At 62.0% G+C, this 23,139-nt stretch overlaps 1 protein-coding gene across 2 annotated transcripts in view; it reads right to left on the bottom strand.

Moving 5' to 3' along the window:
- Positions 1 to 411: 411 nt before the first annotated feature.
- The window catches only part of THBS2 (thrombospondin 2), a 31,674-nt gene continuing 8,946 nt past the window's right edge, over positions 412 to 23,139 (bottom strand). The window contains exons 5-22 of one of the 2 annotated variants that reach the window (XM_051839289.2): positions 20,901 to 21,097; positions 18,875 to 19,015; positions 18,251 to 18,347; positions 16,627 to 16,794; positions 16,147 to 16,323; positions 15,467 to 15,640; positions 15,105 to 15,232; positions 14,866 to 15,018; positions 14,325 to 14,543; positions 10,519 to 10,626; positions 9,789 to 9,948; positions 8,155 to 8,273; positions 7,357 to 7,591; positions 6,062 to 6,289; positions 5,406 to 5,677; positions 4,988 to 5,085; positions 3,459 to 3,598; positions 412 to 2,252 (exon numbers count right to left, since the gene is read on the bottom strand). In XM_051839289.2, coding sequence (XP_051695249.1) covers positions 2,245 to 2,252; positions 3,459 to 3,598; positions 4,988 to 5,085; positions 5,406 to 5,677; positions 6,062 to 6,289; positions 7,357 to 7,591; positions 8,155 to 8,273; positions 9,789 to 9,948; positions 10,519 to 10,626; positions 14,325 to 14,543; positions 14,866 to 15,018; positions 15,105 to 15,232; positions 15,467 to 15,640; positions 16,147 to 16,323; positions 16,627 to 16,794; positions 18,251 to 18,347; positions 18,875 to 19,015; positions 20,901 to 21,097 — 2,822 coding nt within the window. In that variant the 3' untranslated portion in view covers positions 412 to 2,244. Of the gene's footprint in view, positions 2,253 to 3,458; positions 3,599 to 4,987; positions 5,086 to 5,405; positions 5,678 to 6,061; positions 6,290 to 7,356; positions 7,592 to 8,154; positions 8,274 to 9,788; positions 9,949 to 10,518; positions 10,627 to 14,324; positions 14,544 to 14,865; positions 15,019 to 15,104; positions 15,233 to 15,466; positions 15,641 to 16,146; positions 16,324 to 16,626; positions 16,798 to 18,250; positions 18,348 to 18,874; positions 19,016 to 20,900; positions 21,098 to 23,139 lie in introns of both variants that reach the window. The other variant, XM_051839288.2, reaches the window with a different exon arrangement.

Raw genomic sequence — 23,139 nt, 5'->3', positions numbered from 1 at the left:
TCTCAGCTGCAGACACTGGTGTTCCCTCTCCTCTCTCGCCTCCGTCTCCGGTCTTTCTCATCTCCCCTGTCTGAGCCCAGCGCTGCGGGGAAATCGGAGCAGCTGGGAGCTGCGCGAGCCACCCTGGGGCCGCCTCCCTCCACCGCGGGTGGGGCCTGGGCGCTCCTTCCGCTCACTCCCCTCTGCCAGGACAAGTCCAGGGCCCCGCAGGCCTCGCCCTGGCCTTGCATCCTTCCCTGGGGCTGTGCCAAAGCTCCCTGCAGCACAGGAGTGGCGGCGGGGAGGGGCGCCGGAGCACCTGCCTCCCTGCCTGGGAGTGGCCCGGGAGGCGGCCAGGCCACGGGAGCGCAAGGCCACACAGTGGGAACTCTGCTAACTTTTTATTTTTTTAAAAAAAGGGAGAGCAATTCATTTATAGAAAACCTTTTTACAATTTATTTCCGGTTATTAATCTTTAAAGTATAAAAATGAGGCTCTAGCTAAATGCAGGGTTTCAGTGGTGAAATTCTGACCATGTGAACAAATAAATAAATATTTACAGTCTTTGGCAAAACAAAGTTTCATCAACCTATATGAGAAGTTTGTTTTAAAAAACACAAATAATTTACAAGCAATATGGTACATTCTAAATATTCACATCATCATCCCAGGCCAGGGCACTTTGGAGCAAACAACACCGAAAGAGAAACCCGCACACTCTTCACAATTCTCACATTTAATGAAGTCTCCCAACCTCGTTGTCTTGGGAATACATTTTCTACCAAAAAGTAAAAAGTGCAGCGAAACAAAGCAAAAAAGAGTAATCAACCTCAAAGTAAACGACAAAGATTATTTTATCAAAACGAAATGTGTAAATTGAGGCAAAAGATCGGTCCTTTCACTTGGATCTGGAGGCGGGACCGTGACAGAGAGCCCTGGGCCTGTCACAGGAGACCTGCTTCCTCACGGGGATGAGCTCACGCGTGTCACCTGCAGGCCCATCACGGGTGACCTCAGCACTCACATCTCTAAAAACCCTATGTACAGCAGAAAGCTAACAGCAAAACAGTCTTGGATTACCATCAACAGCAACAATATATATATTAAGGTTCCACTGTCAATTCTTCCTATTTGTCCTATGCGTTCTACACCATGCTGTATCCTGACAACGCAACAGTATTTGCCTTGCGTTCCGACAGGCAGCTAACACTTGCAGTATCATGCCTCTGTGTGCTACGTGGCATATTGAAAATAAGTTATGGGTAAATGGAGCTGTGTCTATGTTCATTTAATAAATATTGAGAGAACATTTATAACCGGAACCTTAATGAAATGCATCATTAAGTTAGGTAAAAGCGACTTTTCCATTATTCCGGGATCTAGCACGGGGGTGGGGCCCAGGTGGCTTTGCTGATTTGCTTTCTGCTTCTCCCGTCTCAGTGGCAGAGCCCAGAGTCGGAGCCAAAACCAGTAGGCAGCTGGCCCAGTGCGCTCTCGGTGCTGCGCAGCACGGGGGCTCGAACGGGGCCCTCGGCTCTGTGAGCCCAGCACGGACTCGAGGCTTCGCAGGAGCAAGCCAGACCCCTGTGCGAGGACATTCCTTCCACGACAAAACGACAGCTCTGCGGAGCGTCAGGGCTCCGCTGGACAGGAGTGGGGAGACGGGTGCCCATCACGTTCCATGTTCCAGCTGGTCAGCCGACCCCGGCTGCCGCCTGAGATGCGCCCACGGTCTCAGAGGACCGTGGGCCTCAGCCTCTGTATCCCGCGTCACTGCTGTGAGACTGACACTTCCGCCCTGCGTGACTGACCCAGCGGGACCTGAGTGTCACTGGAGCAACCCTCACCCAGGAGCACTGAGAGGAGCTGAGCGATATTTTTCATGCTTAATTTATGATAATGTCATCTGCACAGAATTCCCTCAACTCCATATACACATAAATAGAAGTAATTACATTGTATATGTAAACGTCATTCTTTCCAAACAAACGAGAAAAAGCAGTGTGCTGTGAGGCCAGTCATACGCCACGTAAAGTCTCGTGTACTTCGGATGGTTTCCGTGCGGCTGGGCCTCCTCTTTGGGCTCCATCGGTATTTCCCAGGAGGCACTGGGGTTCAAGGCTGATGATGCAGGCGAAGAACTCGGAGTCAGGTCAAGGGCAGAAGGTACCGCTGGAGAGACAGAAGCTGTGAGCGCCACGAGGGCCCGAGCAGCTCAGGCAACACGGCAGGCACAGCACCACGCCAGCACCACGCACGTCCCGCTTAGACGTCTATTGAAAAACAGCAGCAAACAGAATTAGGACCACTGGACCTTCAGCTTTGTATTACTGTTTCACCTGTAGCTTAAACAGCATTATTGTACTAAAGCAATTCATGTAGACTGCGGGGGAGGGGAGGGGGGAGGGAGGGAGGAGGGAGGGAGGGAGGGAGGACAGGTGGATGAAGGGATGGATGAATGGATAAGGAAACGAGTGTATGAGTTTGTGGATGGGATGGATGGATGAGACACGTGTAAGGATGCAATGGGTGGATGGGTGGACGGATGGGTGGGTGGATGACAGTCGGGTAAGTGAGTGGACGAATGGGAAGACAGATGAATGGAGGAACAGATGGGTGAATATGTAAATGGGTGGTGGAAAGGATGGCTGGATGAGAAACATGGGAGGGTGGCACGGAGGAACAGATGGACGGTGTGAACTAGGATGGATGGAGGATGGGTGGATGATGGATGGATGATGGATGGATGATGGACGGTGGGTGGATGGACATGTGGCCCAGTGGATGAATGGATGGGTCAATGAGTGGTTGATGGATGAAAGGAATGAATGATATGGATGGAACATGAAACAAAAGGCAAGCGGATCTACAGAAGAGAGAACTTCACAAAGCAAGTAGAGGACTTATGTTTTCTCTTCCCTTCCTTTCTTCATTTCACACGTAAATTTCAAAGTGAGACTTGCGAGGCAGCCCCGACCCTGGCGCCCTGGCGGCCTCGACTGTATGGGAGCTGCGGCCTTAGATCTGCCGAGGCAGCTCTGCTCCTGATCTGACCCGTCCATGCACGCCTGGAGAGACAGCCGAAGGAGGCCCTCCCCTCCTCCTCCCTTCACCCCGCTTCCTCTCTCACTCCTCCCTCCCTCCATCCGTAATGAGGGCGGCCACCTGAATACTTCAGGGTTCCCAAAATGCAGAAGATGCAGGGGCTGCAGCATAAAGGACAGCGAGATGAGGGGGCTGTGCCTAGCCAGGGGTATCTGTCCCACAGGCATTCAAATTCAATTTGACCAAAAGGATGAAAGTAAAACACGGTCTGGATTCTCCAAACAGAGCACCTGCTGGGCCCACGCAGGGGCGCTCACGTATACCCCTGTGCACTGCTGTACTGCCCTACCCTGTCTTTACTCTGTAAAAGGAGCGGTGGGCTGCATGACCCAGCCTATGCCACCAGCCCCCGCCCACAGCACACCCACACTCACCTCTGCACTCGTACTTGAGGTCCGAGAAGTAGACCATTTCTTGAGAGAAGACAAACAGACCGAGCCGCCCACCAGAGTAGGTGTGGTCGTAGATGGGGCCTGAGTCAGCCATGACCTGCTTTCCCTCGTGCACGAGGACTCTGGGAACAGGTGCAGGGGGAGAAGGAGAACGTGAGCTCCAAGGAACGCACTCCGCAGGGCCCAGGGTGGCTCCGACACCAGCTGCGGGCAGAGCGGGATCTGACCCCGTGCTCGGGTTTCCGCACAGTCTCCGACGGGATTCGCTTTGTTCATATCAGCACTGGCCTCTGGGGACTTGGCACTGACCAGACACACACCTTCTTTCCCGCATCTCCTGCCACTGCACGGCTAAGGGCAGCACCACAAACACCCAGCCAGGTGTTTGTGAGGCAGCGCTGGCCCGCAGAGGCTGAGCACCATGTGGCAAATACAGAGAATTTCCTGGAGGCCTCTGGGGAAGTCCACGGCCCTTCCGCTTCTGAGTGCCTGCGCCAGCCTCCTCAGGCTGTTGTCACTAGGGTGGCCTGCTCAGCTCCCCACAGGGCTGAGCCGGCACCCAGGCCCTGAGCCGCTGACCTGCAGAGCTCGCTGAAGGGGGGTGCACAGCCTGAGCGAGCAGGCACACCCAGCTGTGGCCAGCCGGCATTCACCTGCACACATCTGCTTCCTGTCACCGGGGACTTCCTGTCATCAACTGGCTCCTGGGTCTTACTTACCTTGCAAAGAAAAACAAACAGAAACCCCAAAGCCTCCATGCTGACTGCCCATATGGTTAACACTCCTGGACTAGCTGTGACAGTTTGGCCCTACTGTGTGCCACAGTCAGCTGTCCACACATCGTTTGGTCCTACTGTGTGCCACAGTCAGCTGTCCACACATCGTTTGGTCCTACTATGTGCCACAGTCAGCTCTCCACACGTGGGAAACAGAGGCCACCGCATTCACCAATGAAACACGCTTGCTTAGCACAGAGGCGGTGACGTCACTGTCCTCCACCGTCAGGGAGACGCTCGCCGCCCTTGGGTGCACTTGCTTATCCCACCCTTTAACCAATGCATTTATTTCATTGAGACGTCCCGCCTGTTGGTTCATTCCCCCAGTGCTGTAGCGGCCAGAGCTGGGCTGGGGCTGGCACTGCACCCAGGCCTCCCAGGGTGCACGTGAGCAGGAAGCAGACCCGGAGCGGAGCAGGAAGTGCAGCACAGGAGCCCTGACACGGGAGGCTGGCGTGGACCTGGGGTCTGCACTTCTGGGCTGAACACCGGGCCCTCCCTCCAGGGCAGTTTAGGAACAAAACCGTCACTTCCTCCTCTTGTTTCCCCCCTCGTTTTCAAAGTGAGAAAGGCTGCGGCTCAGATGCAGCAGGAGGGGCGGGCGCCTGCAGCCCAGTGGAGCCGCGTGCAGCAGGAGGGGCGGGCGCCTGCAGCCCAGCAGAGCAGGTGGCTCCGCAGCGCGCCGTCTGGCTGCTTGGAAAACCCACTCACGCCCGAGGCACTGAGCTCGCTCACCTGATGTAGCCCGTCTTGGGCCTGTGGGTCAGGTGCCACCTGTAGGCCGTGTAGTCCTTCCAGCCGATGTTCTTGGGGTCATGCCACAGCGTGCGCACCTGGGGAGACGCACAGCCCGTGAGCAGTGGGCTTCAGGGTCCTCCCCAGCTGCGTCCCATCACGCGGGGACCCCACCAACGACCCCTAGGGCCCTCGCCCACTGTGAGGACACACCCTGCACACCTGTGTGCGACACCCACAGGTGAGCCACGCCCTGGTGCGGACCGTGCCTGAGCCCGACCGTCAGGCCTCCGCTTCCGGGCTTTCTGCTTGCTCGAGGGGTCTCGGGCAGGAAACCGAAACCCTGCGCACCCCCACTCCGCAGCCCCAGATGGACGTTCACGCCGCGCAGGAGCGCTCAGGCCGCAGCGGGTCTCACCTGCCCCTGGGTGTTCCCCGTGTGCCACAGCGCATTCCTCAGGTGCTCGCCCGCACCTGTGGTGGAGTTCACCACCTTGAGCGACACCCCGGAGTAGCCGTAGGCCCGGCTGGGCTGGTCCTCCCAGTAGGTCTGGGTGACCTGCTTCCACATCACCACGTAGAAGCGGCTGCTCGACTGGTAGCCAAAGACGAAGCCAGCGTAGTCGTCGTCCCGGTCAGTGTTGACGTAAAACGTGCCGCTGAAGTCCACGGACCCAAACTCGTCGAACCCTGGGAGCAGAGGGAGACGCGGCTGCCCTGAGTCGCAGCTCCTTCGAGGCCTGGGGGCCCCATCACAGAAAGGCCCATGGAGGAGGCTGGGTGGGGTCTCGTTCCCCCCAACCCAGGCCCTCTGCCCCGAGATTAATGGAAGGGAAGCGACTCTCCAGGCTCAAACCACACAGCTACGACGTAGACTTCACGTCCTGATGCAACGTTTTGGACAGAGCCCATGGAACAGAGCCCGAGTGGGGATTCCAGAGACCGGACAGGCAAATGCGTGCCTCCCAGAGCCTCCCGCCCAGTCAGCGCCACACAGGAGGACCCGACCCCCGCACGCCAGCCGCCGGCGCTCCGTGGCGCTGGGACGGTGTCTTCCAGGAATCCCAGGCTCACCTACAGCGATGCCGGGGTCCGAGTTTGCCGTCTGAACCAGCTCCTTGCCCTGGTGACGAATGACCCAGTTGGGATCAATCTGGGTGGTTCCCTTGGGGTCCAGCGGTACCATCTGGAAGTTCCTGAAGTCCGTCTCGCTGATGGCGTTGTTCTCGGGACACACGTCGTCAATGTCTGGGACGCTGTCGTTGTCAAAGTCGTCTTTGCATATGTCGCCCCGCCCATCACCTGTGCACAGCACAGAGACAAGGAAGCAGAGTGGGCGTGCGGCCAGTGCCGCGCCTGCGCCCTGGGCCTGAGCACGCCCAGCTCAGGTGCTGTGAGGGGCCCAAGATTCTTCCTTGGCCCTTGTCTTCACTGCCCATGTGGCCTCCCATGCAGCGTCTCTTCCCAGGGACACACGGACCACGTCCCTTTGGAGACCTCTGGTCCAGACCAGCGAGTGACCCGTGGCTCCTTCGCAGCCCCAGTCTTCGGTGGTGCCCAGGGTTCCACGGCAGAGCAAGAAGCGGGCCCTTGTGGGACCTCCCCGTCTCCCAGGCTCAGCAGCCCCTCCTCCAGCCCAGCCCTGCCCGGGGGACCCCGTGGGGCAGCAACGGCAGAGACCAGACTCCCCTGCCTCCTGCCTGGATGGCACTTTGGGTTCCCCGCACCGCTCAGGGCAGAGCTGGGGGCCCTCAGATCCCCTCGTCCCCTCTCTGAGGCCCTCGTCCCCAGCTGCAGAGGCCCTGCCCCCAGCCACTTCCTCCCAAGCCACGGGGTGCACAGCTGTCCATGGGCTCTGGTGGGAAAGACCTCAGGATCACTGCATTGAAGGACCATGTCCCACGGTGGCTACTGAGCCACGGTGCCCCACATGCAGTGGCTGCTGGGTACTGTGCTCCACATGTGTGGCTGCTGGGCCATGGTCCCCCCACATGTGTGGCTGCTGGGCCATCACCCCCCACATGAGGTGGCTGCTGGGCCACTGTCCCCCCACATGTGTGGCTGCTGGGCACTGTGCCCCACAGGAGGCGCTGAGCCCTGCTTCATCAGGGCTGAGGCTGGCCCTCTGGCTAGGAGGCTGTGGGCAGTTCTAAAGACCACACGGCTGCAGGGAGCCCCCCCACGCCAGCATCACAGACACACGTGAACACCTGTCACTCAGACGCACGCAGCAAGAAGCCAGACAGGCAGAAGAGAGCGCACCCGAGCTGCGGGGTTGCAGGAGCGACTGCATCTCCCCACGGGGGCCTGGGGGCTCCTGGCGTGGGGTCTGCCCTTGTGGGACCCACGCAGACCGCGGCAGCGCCTACCGTCCGAGTCCTCTTGGTCCGGGTTGAACAGCAGCCTACAGTTGTCCCTGTCGTCGGGGATCCCGTCGTTGTCGTCATCGGGGTCGCAGGCGTCACCCTTGCCGTCGTTGTCGTGGTCGGCCTGGTTGGCGTTGGCGACGTAGGGGCAGTTGTCCTGGTTGTTCTGGTGCCCGTCATCGTCTATGTCCTCGTTGTTGTCACACTGGTCTCCCACGAGGTCGTTGTCCACATCGGTCTGGGGGACAGAGCCGAGGGAAGCAGCGCCTGAGCACCGCCCTGGAGCCCGAGAGGCTCAGGGGACGCCTGGTCGCGGTCGTCCCCCATCTACACTGAGGAGCCGGGTGCACGGGGGCAGGGGCTCGCCGGGCCACTCCGCTCTCCACGCCAGCACTGGGAACCTGCGTGCAGAACCTGCGTCCCAGGCTGCCTGTGGGCGGCCTGACTGTGCTGAAGAAGCCGTGGGACAGTTGGCTGCCACGCACCACGGCTGTGCCACGCCGTGGGCTGCAACACAGGCGACTGCTCCCTTACTGGCGATGAAGCCAGTCCCTGGGGCTGTGTCAGATGGCGAGAACGACAGAGACAGTCTCACTGCAGCGGGAAGACGGCCCCCGCAGTTGGCCCTGCGGCACCAGGAGTCAAGAACTGTGCCCAGACTGGGTTCCGTGGCCTCTGCCAGTGAGGTCCCTGCACGCTCCGGTCGTCGTGGTCTGGAAGAGCACGTGGAACACTCCAGAAGCCATCGCTGTGCCTTGCCCAGGGCCTGGCGTCCCCTCCCCCTGGAGACACAGCGGGTACCTGGTCGGGGTTGTGCATCAGAGGGCAGTTGTCACAGTGGTCACCCACACCGTCGCCATCGGTGTCTCGCTGGTCGGTGTTGTAGACATAGGGACAGTTGTCACGCTCGTTGAAGACGTCTGAGGGTGCGCAAAGAAAGAAGCCAGATGAACGCTGGTTGCAGAGAGGCTCACTGCTTTTTCTGTCCTGACCAGTGACACAGCCAAACTCCCCCACAGTAACCAAAACCCAAGGAGCCAGTCAGATGGAAAAGTCATCAGACCACAGACAAGCACGACGCGTTCCCCATTAAAACTCAAATCCCGGGGCGGGCCTGCGGCACAGTCGGCGAAGCTGCCGCACGCAGCGCTGCCAGCCCGTGCAGCAGAGCTGGTTCAGGTCCCTGCTGCTCTGCTTCCGGTCTGACTCCCCAGCAATGCACACGGGAAGGCATCAGAGGGGGTCCCAGTGCTTGGGCCCCCGCCACCCATGTGGGAGACCCAGATGGAATTCTGGGCTCTTGGCTTCAGGCTGGACCAGCCCTGGCCATTGTGGCCATCTGGAGTGTGAACCAGAGGATGAAAAATCTCTCTCCCACCCTGCCCCCTCTGCGGTGGTCTGCCTTGTAAAACAAATTGTTAGAAAGTTTGACTCCCTTACGCTAAAGCGGAAACAAGCCTGGGGGCTCTCTGGGTTACGCTGCAGAGTGAGAACAGGGGCTGCTCTCAAGGGTGTGCGACTCTACACGCTGCTCGGATGGATGCCTGGACATCCACTGTACCCTGAGCTCCTGGGAGCTGTGTTAGACACCATGGACGTCGGAGGGAGACAGTAATGGTGGAGACAGATGGGGTTTCAGATCCAGTAACTCAAGAAATTTGAAAAGCAGGAATCCCACTAACACTGGGGTCTCAACACAAAGTCCCAGTGAGCAGTGCACTCGCGCTGTCAGGGACAAGGAGGAGGCAAACACGAGAGCGGAGGGCTGAGGGCAGGGGGGCGGGCCCCAGGCTGGGACGCTCGTCCCACCCCAGGCAGGCCGCACAGGAGGGGCAGGGTGGGGAGGGCAAGGACCCTTAACACCTAAGGGCACCCAGACTTGAGAGCAGGCTCCGCCATCAGCAATGCCAGCCCCAGTCAGGACGGAGCTGCCTCCCGGATGCTGGAGGCCCTAAGAGGTGCCTGGTCCACAGCCGGACAGAGACCGCTACAGTGAGACAGTGCGCACTGAGACAAAGCAGCCCCACGGAGAGGGCTCGCCCGGCCCCCGACAGCCTGTGGGAGGGGCTCTCAGTGAGGATGAGTGAGAGAGGCAGGAGGAGCGACAAAGACCCTCGCCAGCCCCTTCTCAGACACAGGGTGGGATGAGTAGCAGGGCGGGGTTCTCGGAGCGTGCACGTCACTGAAGGCAGCATGAGGGCACACAGGCACTCAGACCACGAGGCTGGGGCCGGAGGAAGACGGCAGGGAGCTGGACAGCTCTCCCAGGGCAGTCCAAGGCTCCCGGGACAGCGCAGGGGCAGACAGCACATTCTGGGGGGCAGCTCACTCTCCCATTCGCAGACGGGCACTGCTGAGCCCATCCCACACACCTGCAGGCACTTCCAGCTGCGCCCCCCCACTCCCCCCCCCCTGGCACCGGCACAGCGACCGACCGTCTCCGTCGATGTCCACGGAGCAGGCGTCGCCCTCGCCGTTGTTGTCCGTGTCGATCTGCGCAGGGTTGTGCACGTACGGGCAGTTGTCACAGCGGTCCCCGACCTCGTCCTTGTCATAGTCAAACTGGCGGGGGTTGAACAAGAGCTGGCAGTTGTCCTAGAGAAACCGTGGGGACGAATTTCAGATCAAGACTTACAGGTTTGCCGGGCCGCTCAGAACGAGGCCTGGCGCTCACCACGAATGCTCCGAGCATGCAGAATAACCAAGGCAGACCTCGGGAGGGCAGCGGCCTGCAGCCCTGGCCACAGGCACTCTAAGCACCAAGCGCTCTGTCCTCACAGCCCCGAGGCTCCAGCAGCACCGCAGACAGGCGCACCGGGCAGGCCGCGGGGAGGGCAGAGCCGTGGGTGAGTGGGCGACCGAGCGCCTCCATCCAAGTCCCGCAAAGTGCACGCTGGGCCTCTCGTGCGCTCTTGTGGAATCTGGGCTTGCGCAGCGTTCAAGGGCGAGGGGGTCACCACGGAGGTGGGAGAGGAGGGACAGTGAATTCCCAGTGACGAGACACTGAACACACGTGTGGCAGAGCACCCTGGGGCCCACGCTCGATCAGCCCGCCTCTCTGGGTGACGTGTGCAGGCCCTGTCCCAGGGCCCCCAGCACAGAGCGCGGCTGCCCCTTGGCCCTGGCCCGGGCATCGCGAGCTCACAGGACACTGGCCTCGCCCACCTTCTCGTCGCTCACTCCGTCATTGTCATCGTCGTCGTCACAGGCATCGCCCACTCCGTCCTTGTCAAAGTCCTCCTGCCCAGAATTGGGCAGGTGTGGGCAGTTGTCCTGCGAGAGAGGGAGAGGGTCACTGTGACGGCAGAAGGAACCCACTCTGAAGAGCACCTGCCCCAAGGAGCACAGGCAGAGCCACTCTGGCCCAGGGCTGGGCACACACGTCAGACACGTGTCCCCAAGGGGAGGCAGACCCTGAGAGGCTGAGCACACACACGTCAGACACGTGTCCCCAAGGGGAGGCAGACCTGAGAGGCTGAGCACACGCACATCAGACACGTGTCCCCAAGGGGAGGCAGACCCTGAGAGGCTGAGCACACACATGTCAGACACGTGTCCCCAAGGGGAGGCAGAACCATGAGAGGCTGAGCACACACGTCAGACATGTGTCCCCAAGGGGAGGCAGACCTGAGAGACTGAGCACACACACGTCAGACACGTGTCCCTGACGGAGGGCAGACCCTGAGAGGCTGAGCACCGCATGTCAGACACGTGTCCCTGATGGAGGGCAGAAGCACGAGAGGCCATGACTGCTCAGCCAGAGGCGTGCACTTTCCCCTCAGTCCTGGCCCAGATTAGGTCCTGCTGCTCTTGAGCCAGGAGCAAGGAAGCTGCTGGACCCGGATCCTGGGAAGCTGGCGCAGTGGGGCCGTGCGGGACAGTGAGAGCAGACCGGGAGCCTCCGGGCGCTGCCTCTCCCAGGCCTCAGCAGAGGCAGCCAGAGGCCCAGAGGGCAGCCTGAACCTGGCCCCAGGAGGGTTGTGAGGCCTGTCAAGGCAGGGGGCCTGCCATCTGCCAGGAACCTAAGGGCTGGAATCTCTGGGTCTCGCTGGAAGGAAGTCCCGCCCAGGACTGGGAAAGTCCCGCCCAGGACTGGGGAAGTCGCCGTGCTGCCATCCAGACACGCCGACTCTCCTGGGCAGAGCCGACCCAACAGCCCCAGGGAGCTGGGCACAGAGCACACGCGTTACGGAGTCCCCAGCGCGGCTCCTCCTGAGCCCCCCCGCCCCGAATCAGAATCACAGTGCCAGGGGGTGGACAAGCTGGTGCAGAAGGCTGCAGAGAGAGCAGAGGCAGGGGAGAGGGGGACAGGAGGGCAGGGGGACAGGGGGACAGGGGGAGAGGGGGACGGGGGACAGGAGGACAGGGCACAGGGGGAGAGAGGGACAGGAGGGTGGGGGACAGGGGACGGAAGGACAAGCAACAGGACAGGGGACAGGGGGAGAGGGGGACAGGAGGGCAGGAGGACAGGGGGACAGGGGGATGGGGGACAGGGGGAGGGGGGACAGGAGGACAGGAGGACAGGGCACAGGGGGAGAGGGGGACAGGAGGGCAGGAGGACGGGGACAGGGGGACACGGGGAGAGGGGGAGAGAAGGAGAGAGGGAAAGGGGACACGGGGAGAGGGGGACGGGGGACAGGAGGACAGGGGACATGGGACAAGAGGACAGGAAGATGGGGGAGGGGATGGGGGACAGGGGGACGGGGGACAGGAGGATGGGGGAGGGGACAGGGAGACAGGGGACGGGGGACAGGGGACAGGGGATGGGGGATAGGGGACAGGGGGACAGGAGGGCATGGGCTGCCTGGGACTTGCCTGCACCCAGGGGGGACAGGAGTGAGTGGGGGAGGGGCCCCTGTCCATCTCACTTCTAACCCTTTAAATCCTCTGTGTGCACAGGGACTGCAAAAGCATCATGGAAACAGGTGTTATGAGAAAACCATGCATGCGCTTCAAACGTTTTTTGCACCAAAACATTTTTTTATTCAATTTTTCCATGAGTGCTTTGAAGTCGCCTTGTGTACAGAGATGAAATCAGGGGATGACGATGTGGCATTTTTGAAGTTATTAAGTTCCTATCTGAAATCCCATGAAAATGAAAACGGAAATTGGGACACAGCAGCGCTGACTCACCCGCGAGCGGGGCGGGCCGGTGGCCGGGGAGGCCGTGGGCTGGAACCTCCGCCTCGCTTACTTGAATGCATGCTAATTTTCCTCACAGACAACATGTGCTGTCTTCAGTCAAGAGGCATTGAAAGCAGAAATTAACATTAACCCCGGGGGCCGGCGCTGCGGCGACCCCGCATCCGACAGGAGCAGCAGCTCCGGGCCTGGCTGCTCCACTTCCGATCCAGCTCCCTGCCAGCGCCCCCAGGAACGCCGCAGAAGCACACAGGAGACTCGGCTGGAACGCCAGGCCCCTGGCCCACCCCTGGCCCAGCCATTGCAGCCGTTCAGGGAGTGAACCAGCAGGTGGAAACTCGCTCGCTTGCTCACTCTCCCTCTCTCTCTCTCTCTCTCTGTCACTTTGCCTTTCAAATACCTCAGTCCTTTTTAAAACTAAACCTTTGGTAGTCAGAATTCGCAAGGATGAGTAAGAATGAAACAGGTGAAGTTACTAAGACACAGACCCGCACTGAACCTTCAGGTGGCTCCCGTGCAGCGGCTGAGTGACGGTGCCCAGATCATGTTCACACCCTGGCCAGACTGGCCGAGTGCAGGGTGTTCAAGGGAGGCCTCTCCCACAACCACAGGGGCCGTGTGCGAGGGCAGAGGGTGTGTGGAGACAGAACCCCACTGGGGGGATGGGGCGGAGGGAGGCAGATTGGAGGGACGCAGCCCGGGGGCAGGAGCCCAGCACCCCTGGAGCCCTGAGGAGGGGAAGAGGCTCCGGGGCATTCAGCCCTGCGGGTGCCCTGACCGTGCGCATCTGTCCCCGGGGACTCCGGGGGGACACGGCCCTGTTGTCCCCGTCCCTGGGCCACTGTTCACAGCTGCACAGCTGCAGGAAGCAGTTCCAAGGCCACTGTGGCAGACGCAGGCGCCGCCTAGGGCTTCCACACCCCGTAGGGACGGCCTGGGTGAGCGCCCCAGCCCCTGTGGCACACACGCTCCGGGGCAGGGGGCCGTGGCTCCAGCACGTGGGAGACCCGATGGAGTTCGTTATGGCCACGTAGGGAGTGACCTACCAGATACAGGGTCTCTCTGTCTACTCTCTCTCTTTCGAATAACGTGTTGAAGTCCATAGGAAAGTGGAACTAGAAGGTAAGCTTCTATTCGTGCGAGAAGCGATCACCGCGTAGCCTTCTCAGAACACACGTCTCTAGCACATTTTGAAGACCCTTCGTCTGTGTGAGTCAAGAAAGCTTTGCACCGGAAGTGACTTATTTTCACCTCCGTTTCTCGGGAGCCTTTGGAGGTCTCCGTGGACCCTGTGGCTCGCTGGATGCCTGACCCTGCCACACGGCTGGGCCCAGGGAGAAGGAATCAGCTAGGTGTTCGGAAGCCACCACGGACCGACCCAAGCCGCCTGTGACATCCCAGCCCCTGCACACCTGGGAGCCAAGGGTACAGCTGCCTCGAGCCACCGCCCGGCCTCCCCCCACCCATGCCAGGCCTCTCTGTGCCCCGTCAGTCACGGTGTATGGCTGCCTCCCAGCTCCCAGGAGCGAGCACACGGGAGGGCAGCTACTCTCTGACGAGGATCCCTGGGACTGAAGGAAGACCAGGGAGCAGTGCTCAGGCTGTGCGCAGCCCTGAGCCGCCTCACGCTCCTCCAGCCCCACGCATGCAGGCCAACCGTGTGGCTGCAGCATGTGACTCTCTCAAAACAGAAAACCCACGTGGCGCGCGGGAGGAGCGGCACTACCAGTCTTTTCTCACTACGTAGAGCAGCACGCCACGCCCCAGCTAGGCTGGCCACCCGTGGGCAAAGCCCCCAGCCACACCCCGCAGCCAGCGGGACCCCTCACCTTGAGGCAGTGGTAGGTGGCATTGGTGGCACAGACCAGGTTGCTGTTGGGCCAGCCGTCCAGGTCCGAGTCCTCGCCGCAGATGAGCCCGTCGCCGGCGTAGCCCGTCTGGCACTCACACTTGTACATGGGGTCACTGAAGTGGCCCAGGTAGATGCACTCCGCCTGCTTGTGGCAGCTGTGGGTCTTGTCCTTGCACGGGTTTTCTGGCTCGCATACCTAGGGGCCGAAGGGCCGTGCGGTCACCAACACAGGGAGCCCAGGAAGGAGGCGCTGACAGCAGGCACCCCAGCGGCCCGGGGCTGCACACATCCTGCCCTGAGAGAGGCAGGGGTGACGGCAGCCACAGGCAAGAGCCAGGAAACGGGGCCGGCGCTGGGGCCTGATGGGTAAAGCAGCCGCCCACGGTGCCAGCTCCTGGCTGCTCCACTTCCCACCCAGCTCCTTGCCAACGGCCTCGGAAAGCCCTGGAAGATGGCCAAGTGCTTGGGTCCTGCACCCACCCCTCCAGCAGTGCTCAGGGGAGGGCGGCCCTGGCTACCTGCTTCTCGGCCCTGGCTGCCTCCAGGCCCACCCCGGAGGGCTGGCTCCCCTTGTAGCGCGGCGGGCAGGGCAGGCAGTGGAAGCCGGGCTGTGTGTTGATGCAGCGGGCCGTCTTGCTGGTCGAGAAGCAGACGTCTGTGACCACGGCACACTGCAGGGCAAGCAGAGGACACGGACGCGTGAACCCCGCTCCACTGGCTCCGGGGCGGCCCTGGCCGGGGGCTGGGGGAAACGCACCTCGTCCAGGTCCTCGCAGTAGGTGCCGTTGCCCAGGTAGCCCACGGGGCAGGCGCCGCAGGACCAGGACCCGTCAGGGAAGCTGCTACACTCGGCTCCGGGGAAGCAGGGGTTGGACAGACAGCCGTCTGCGGAGCAGAGCAAGCCCGGTGAGGCCGGCCTGAGCGACGCCCTGCCGCTCGCCGTCACTGGGGCACCTCGGGGACACCGCAGGGCACGCTCCGCTCACGGCACCCACACTGTGCCGTGTCTTTTCTGGAGGTCACGCACAGGTCCTCTGCCTTGCACACAGACCTGCTTTTCCCTGTCTTAGCTGTCCGTGCAGCGTCGCCCCTGCGCACCCCACGCCCCCGCGGACCCACCTACGGGGCAGCTCCTCTTGTTGCACATCTGGCGCTCCTTCACGTCCCCCACGCACGCCTTCCCGCCGTGCTGGGGCTCTGGGCTGTTGCAGACCCGTGTGCGCTCCCGGATTCCCCCGGCACAGGTGACGGTGCAGGCCGACCACGGGGACCAGGGACTCCAGCGGCCGTCGACTGCAGGCAGAGCCAGAGAGTGGGGCTCAGGGGTGGGTCTGGGCTCGAACCCCTCTGCACCGATGCTCACAGGGACGTGCAAGGTGAGGGAGACTCGGTTCCCCCACTCTGACGCAGCCAAGGAGACGAGGGTGCGGCCGGGCTGCTGAGCTCCTAGGAGCACAGAGTGGCGCCGACGTGCCCTGAGCATTCCTGAGCGCTCGTGTGTCCCGGTGACCTTGGACCCCAGAGGCCCAGAGCTGTACACGGGGCTGCCTGCGGGGACAGCCTCTCTCTGAATTGTATGGGAAAGTGACCTTCGCAGTGTGGGGTCAGTGCACTCGGGGCCAGGGAAGGCAGCTCAGCAGCGATGTCTGTGCCCCTGGGGAGCCAGAATCATGGCCGAGGGAGGTCCTAGCCCTCGGCTCCCCGCTGTGCTGCACAGACCCTGCGTTGAGGGGCCCGGAGCCAGCCCAGCTGCCACCCCCATGCTGTCTGTGCCCCAGGACCCGGTGTCACCCACTCACTCGGGCATGGGGCGCCCTCGCAGGCCTTGGTCTCGCGGCCGCTCCCTTTGCAGCTCTTGCCCCCCATCTGGGGCACCGGGGAGTTACAGAGACGGATGCGTGTGATGTTGCCGACTCCACAGGTCACGGAGCAAGAAGACCAGGGCGACCAGTGGCTCCAGCCGCCGTCCTGCCGGACTACAGCAGAAGCACAGAGATCAGAGTCCGCAGCTGTGCGGCCGGGGGACACACATCCTCGCACAGGGCCGCGGCCGCCGTCCCACACCCAGCGGCCCCAGCAATGCCTGGCCACCCCCCCACACGCATGCACACAAATGCACACACACACGAACACACATGCACGCATGAACACACATGCACACATGAACACACGCAATATGAACTGTGAACACACATGTACACACATGACCACAAGCACACACATGCACAAACACATGCGCATACACACACACATGCAGGCACCGCGCGGCCGGCACTCACCGCGGGCGTCACACTTGCTCAGGCTGCAGGCCCGCGTCTGGATGGACGGCCCCAAGCAGGTGTTGCTGGTGACGTCGCACGAGCGGCCCCTCTGCTGGGTCCCGGAGCCACAAGTGACCGAGCACTCCGTCCACTCTGCCCACGGGGACCAGCCCTCCTCGCCGTCTGCTGCTGGCAAAGGAGGCACACGTGATGGCATCAGGCACCCCCACCCACGGGTGCTTCAGAACACACCCGGGCCGCGTGGCAGGACCGCAACCACTCAGGAGCCTGGGCCGCCCCGGCGAGGAGCGGGACAACATGGCGGTCCCGGGTCCCGCAGGCCCGGCTCAGCGCTCTTCTGCTCTCAACATGGCCACACAACCCCCTTAGGTTACCACACGAGGGGCTCCCAAACCACACCCAATACATCGCATGAGAAAACCCATGTGGATTTCAAAACTTCCTTGCACCAAATAAACTTTGATTCCACTTTTCCCTGTGTGGCGTCTGTGCTGGGTGCTGGCATGCCCTGCGCACACCTGTGAGGCCCAGCCACACAGAGGGCACCGTGTCCCCCCATCAGGACTGACTCCGTGTGGGAGGGGCGCTCTTTCTGCATCTCACAGACACTGAACCTGAAACTCCGAACACTCACGTCTCGCTCAGAACCATGGAGGGGGCCGGGCCAGGGCTCCTGCCCAGCCCATTCTCTGTCCACACCCAGGGGCCAGGGCACAAGGAAGGCGCCCCCGGCCCAGGCCACCCTGCCAGGCCCAGCAAAGTCCGGGCCAGGCTGGAAATGGGAGGAGGAGGCTGAGAACACAGCTGACAGCGGCACAGGAGTGGCGGCCAGCCGTGGCACCAGCAGCTGCAAGGCTCCTACACCGGGGTGAGAGACGGGCAGTGTGGGAGCGAAGCCGGGCACCCAGCCCTGCTGGGACTGCGGGGTGGGGGGGAGCGGATGGCGCAGGGGTGGCCAGACTGCGTGGCTAGACGACGGTGACTTTGGAAGCTCCCAGCACAGAGGCCACATCAGCCCCATGTCACTGGCATGAGGGGAACCGCTGCAGCGGGGTCGGATGGGCTGGGCCAAGGCAGCAGAACGGAGGCCCACAAGGAAGCAGAGACCCCGAGGAAGGCCTGGGTGCCCGCTGCGCCATCTGCAGGACCCTAGGGATGCACCCTGTGACCCTGTGGGTCACAGCCCCCGAGACGTGCTTCCTGCCACCCCTGTGCACCCCTGTTTCCCAGAGTGGCCACTGGCCAGCTGCTGTGCTGTCCACTTTCTTGTCCAGGGGTACAAGTGACGCTCCCACAGGGACCCTGCTTGTCTGCCCACGGACTCAGGCCCAAGGTCTGCCCTGACTCAGGCCCGGGCTCACCCAGGGCCTCGCTCTGGGCTGGAGACGCGGGCTCTCCCCTCCCGAGGTGACCACTGGCCCAGCTTCCGCATCTGAGCCCAGACAGGGAAGGACCTGCAGCTCCCTCCCGCTCGCGGGTCTGCGGGCGATGACCAGGGTCCCGAGGCCCTGTCTCCTGTCTTCCTCCCAGCCTCAGCCTCATCCTTCTCTGCTGCAAGTGCACTAGTGAGTCCACCAACAGGTGAAGTCCGCGCGACCCAGGGCCGGCGGGCGGCACTCACCGTGGGAGCAGGAAGGGCAGCACTCGCCTTCCACAATGGACGGGTTGGCGCACGTGGCAGGTGAACAGGTGATCTGGTGGCAAACGGTTTTAAATTTCTGCAGGGGAAGAAAAGCACCCATGTAGCACCCAGTCATGCAGCAGGGACAGGCGCTGGCGCAATGACTCCGCACTGAGGGAACAGGGACAGCAGAAAGGCTACAGCCAGACCCAGACGCCTGAGCGTAGTCACTGCTCGCTCTCCCTGGTCTCAGAGCTGAGCACGAACAGGGCTCCAGGGTGCAGCTGGAATCCTGAGGTTGGACAGGAGAAACGACCGGAGGTGGACATCCGACACCGTCCCAGACACTGAGTCCCAGCCAGCAAGAGGGAGCTAGAGGTGCCACGTGTTTCCCTGTGTCCCTGCCAGGTCTCAAGGCTCCGTCTAAATGGAGCTCAGCCACACCTGAGCAAAACCTCCAGCTCCACCCAGCTGCCTCTGCCCACCCGGCCACGGCGGCCCCATCACTGACCACCTCCAGCCACACCTGTGGCTGCTGCGCTGCCGTGGCCCTGGCTCTCACACCTCCCATTGCCCACAAACACTGCCATGCTGGGCACCTGCGTGCTGCCACCTGGGCCTCACCTTGCAGGTGCAGGTGGTGCAGCTGTCCACCACCCAGGTTTCGTTCTCGGCAAACATCCGGTCCTCCTGCCAGCAACCGGACACATTCCTCGTCTTCGGGGGAACCCCGATGAGCTCCAGCAGAAACTGGTTATCGCTGGACTGGAAAATCAAGCAGCCCCGTAAGTACGGGAGAGGGTTCAGCACTTGCAGTGCTCACTCCCCCGACCAACGAGGGGCCGAATCGGACAGCAGAGACCCCTGTGTGCCCTTCCTCTCTGCTTCGGGATGGTGGAGAACCGCTGGGTGTGTGTGCAGCTCGATCCACGGCCACAGTCCACACACTGACCACGAGTCTCTGCTCGCTCGCCAGCTGCTGGTGACGCAGACCCTAAGCGCCTGTGCCACAGCCCAACCCTGAGGCCACTGGGCCCCCAGGACGAAGTCGAGGCCGCTTGTGCTGGACAGTGGTGGGAAGGCGGGTGTGGGTGGCAGGCCACCGTCTACGGCAGCCAAGAACAAAGGGCAACGCGTGAACTCATCACCCACTCACTGCCTGTGACAGGCACTGGTCCGAGCATCCAACGGCCACGACAAAGGCAGGCACAATTATTGCTGTCTGGGGGTTGTACGTTGGAGGAAAAAGACACAAAGGTTTAACAAAAAGACATAAATAAAAAGTGCACCCAATGTCCTGCGTGTGTGCGTGTGTGCGTGTGTGTGTGTGTTGCCTGCCCTGTTCTATGATCTTCCCGGAGTGGCCTTCTCCCCAGGGGCTACTGCTAACTAGGACCTCTTAGGCACCTGCCAGACAAGGCTGACCCCCTGGTGCACAGAGCGAAGCACACAGCCCGATGCTTGCGCGCCAGCCCATGTCCTGCGCTTGGACTCCACGCTGCCTGGCCCCGTCTGAGAGCTGCGCTCAGGGTAGGAACCGTCCAGTTGTACCTGAGCTCCTCCCGAGCCGCCCAGGCCGAGGCTCCGCATCTCCTGACAGGTGGGACCAGCCCTGGCCTGCCCGGGGGAGACAGCTCACAGGGGAGAGTCTGTCCCAAAAGTGGCTCACCCAGGAGTGCGGCGACAGACCCCAGTGTGGGTGGCTCCTCCCCAAGGTGCCCTACAGGAAGTCAGAGGACAGCAGCCTGGCTTCCATCCATGCCATCGAGGGGGAGCAGCCCACTACCCCATCCGTGAGTGTCTGGAGACAGCGCCATGGGGTAGCGGGCACCTGGGGGCCTGCCCCCTCTACCTCCAAAGGGAAGGAGACTGTATCACCCCCCTCACATCTGGACCAGGATCAGATGAGGCTGAGGGCCCCCTTCAACGTGGCCACGGAAGCAGGGGCCCCCACCCTCCCAGCACCCCTCTCTCTCTAACAACGGCTCTCTCTGCAGCAGCCTGCAGGAAGCGGACCACGGAGTCTGAACCTTCGCCCCGCCCTCCCCCGCCTGGCACCCTCCAGGCACGAGGTCCACTCACTTCTCACCGTGCCTCAGCTCAGCCAGTGGACGCGGCGGGCAGCCCGGGAGAGACCCTCCTCCCTCGCGGTTCCCTTCGCTAAGCTTTAAGGGCGGCTCCAAGGCGCCTTAGCACCTCTGAGCCTGCTGAGAAGACGTGAACCCCCGATCCCTCGTCTTCGAAGACCGGCTGTTCTCCACCTGTGCGGCACTCGGCCCCAGAAGCACCTCCCTCTGGGGTCTGTCGCCGGCACTCCTGGGTGAGCCACTTTTGGGACAGACTCTCCCCTGTGAGCTGTCTCTCCCTCTGCAGGTACTGCAGTTCCCTGGGGAGACAACGCGCCCAAAACTAGGGGTGCATTTGGCAGAACGCAAACCCCATGACTGTCTTTACGCAAAATACGCCCCGATGTCCATCCAGCCTCCCTCCAACAAAACTACACATCAGTCAAACGTCCGGGGGGAGCCTGCCACCGACTCCGCCTGCTACCGCTGGATTTAAGTGGAGTTCACGTATTCCCACCAGTGTCCGGGCGTCCAAAGGCCCAGCCCCCGGCGGGGAGGAGGCCACCTCCACCCCCGGCACCCACCACTCTCCTCAGGTTCTCGCTGAGCTGGTCCACGAGGAGGTGCAGCCCGGAGAGCTCGCTGATCATGTTGCCCAGCTCGGCGCAGGAGTGCTCGCACACCTCCGGCTGCGGCTGCAGGCTCTGGCCCGTGTGCTCCGCGCTGAGGTGAGGGCTCAGGTGCAGCGTCTCCGTGTACTCGCTGATGGCATTGATTTCAGCTGAAGGGAGGCACAGTGGGCACGGTGAGGGCGAGGCTGCCGTGCCATCGGGACCACGCCCCAGTGAGCCGTGAGCCGGGCCTGGGCGTGAGGCTGGAGCCCCGGGGGGCCGCAGGGGCTTGGTGTAGTTACAGCGGGGACGGCAGAGCTGGCGACAGCCGCCGCCAACTAGCAGCCCCCCTGAAATGCAGATGCCACTTCGCTCCACAGCTAAGTCTTCAGCATCCGCAAACAGCCCACGGGCAGGCCAGGGGGTTACCTTGGCGACAAAACCAAAGCCAAGTGCGCGGAGACCTGGGCCCTCGCGGCGCTGCAGCCGGGCCTCTCCTCTTGCCTCGGACTCGGACTGCACGGCGGCAAGAACCCCCGCAGTCCTGGCCCTGCCCGACCTCAGCCTCCCCCCGAGCCCACCCTGCAACCACGCAGCCCTATCTATGCTGCTGGCTCTTCACGTATCCCTTTCTTGGACTCATAAGCACCGTCTTTTGTGGCTTCTTGTTCTGGATTACAGCAGCTGGCCTTGTGCCTAAAGTAACAAATAATTCCCGAGAGAGGCCACAGCCCTGCCTGGTGTTGGCCTCTGAGGGCCTCAGCCTTCTACTGGCCTGCAAATGCTGGAGACTGCCGAAGCCCGGGCTCACAGGCCGTGGTGCACAACGCAGTGGGTGTGGCAAGGACCCGCACATGGATCTGGGGCAGAGGTCGGTCTCAGAGCCCGGCCTCCCCGACACAGTGCGTGCCAAGAGCTGCAGACCACACATCCAGGTCCCAGGTTCCCTGAGGGAAATCGTGGTCCACAGAGACCCCGCAGTCCCCTGTGCTCCAAACGGCCAACCCCTAGCTGACCCTCTGTGTAGAGAAACGCATGTAAATCCACCCCACCCATGCAGGGAGAACAGACTTCCACACCTGCTGGTGAGCCCCCGTGCGTACACACCTGTATGTAAATCCACCACTACTTGCTATCTTGACAGAACACACTCAGATTTCTATGGAAGTCGGTTTCTTAAGTGATTTTTTCTAAGAAGGACTAAGAGCTTCCAAGAATTTTTCAATGTTTGGGTCTAATGGCTCCAGAGTTTATTACCTGCACCATTTCCTGGGAGAAGCCGCACTTGCTGGGACGGTTGCGCCTTGGGTTTGCCCCGCCCACCTGTGTGGCACACAGCAGGCAGGAGGGGCTCTGATCTGAGCCGTAGCCACTGTGGCCCAGAGGAGTTGAGAACTGAGGGTGTGCGTGATATGAGACATGAAAATGTCTCTCCGTGCTCCACGGCCCACCCCAAACCATGGTTCTCATTCCCTGTCCTGCTCTGTGCTTCAGTGGGCCCACAGCAGGATGGTGGGCCCCGCAGTCCAGAGCCTCCTGCCAGAGTCAGGGTCAGGGCGGCAAGAACACTACTCAGCTTCCCGCTCACAGGGTGCTGGGACTGGGGGCTGCGGGCCAGGCAGCTGGGTGCCAGGACCGGGGGCCGCGGGCCAGGCCGCTGGGTGCTGGACTGGGGGCTGCGGGCCAGGCCGCTGGGTGCTGGGACCGGGGGCTGCGGGCCAGGCCGCTGGGTGCCGAGACTGGGAGCTGCGGGCCAGGCCGCTGGGCGCTGGGACTGGTGGCTGCAGGCCAGGCCACTGGGTGCTGGACTGGGGGCTGCGGGCCAGGCTGCTGGGCGCTGGACTGGGGGCTGCGGGCCAGGTTACAGAGCCCAGGTCAGGGGCAGAGCAGCTGGCCTCCCTGCAGCAGACAGCAAGTCTTGCACGTTCCCAGCACGTTGATACATAAAGAGCTTGTTTGTCATGATTTAGAACTGAAGTGAGGACTTGGCCTTAGTGGAAGAAAAACCAGTCACATGTGAGCCACGCGGCAGGTCAAGACCGTGCCTTAGAGACACTCAGACCAGGCTGCGTGGCCTGCGTGTGCTCCCCGGGGGACGAACGTCCGCCCCTCAGCCTCAGACGCCTGATAGAGGGCGGTGCCCATCGAACCTTCAGTGAAATCTGCATCCGAGGGCCTGGCAGGGTGACCTTCACAAATCAGTGTTTGAGAT

This window comes from Oryctolagus cuniculus, chromosome 5 (genome assembly GCF_051225735.1).
Source record: "Oryctolagus cuniculus isolate XC-2025 breed Fujian yellow rabbit chromosome 5, ASM5122573v1, whole genome shotgun sequence".
Classification (NCBI taxonomy): Eukaryota; Metazoa; Chordata; class Mammalia; order Lagomorpha; family Leporidae; genus Oryctolagus; species Oryctolagus cuniculus.
The sequence above is the reverse complement of the archived record's forward strand: the minus strand, read 5'-3'. Positions and strand labels throughout refer to the sequence as shown.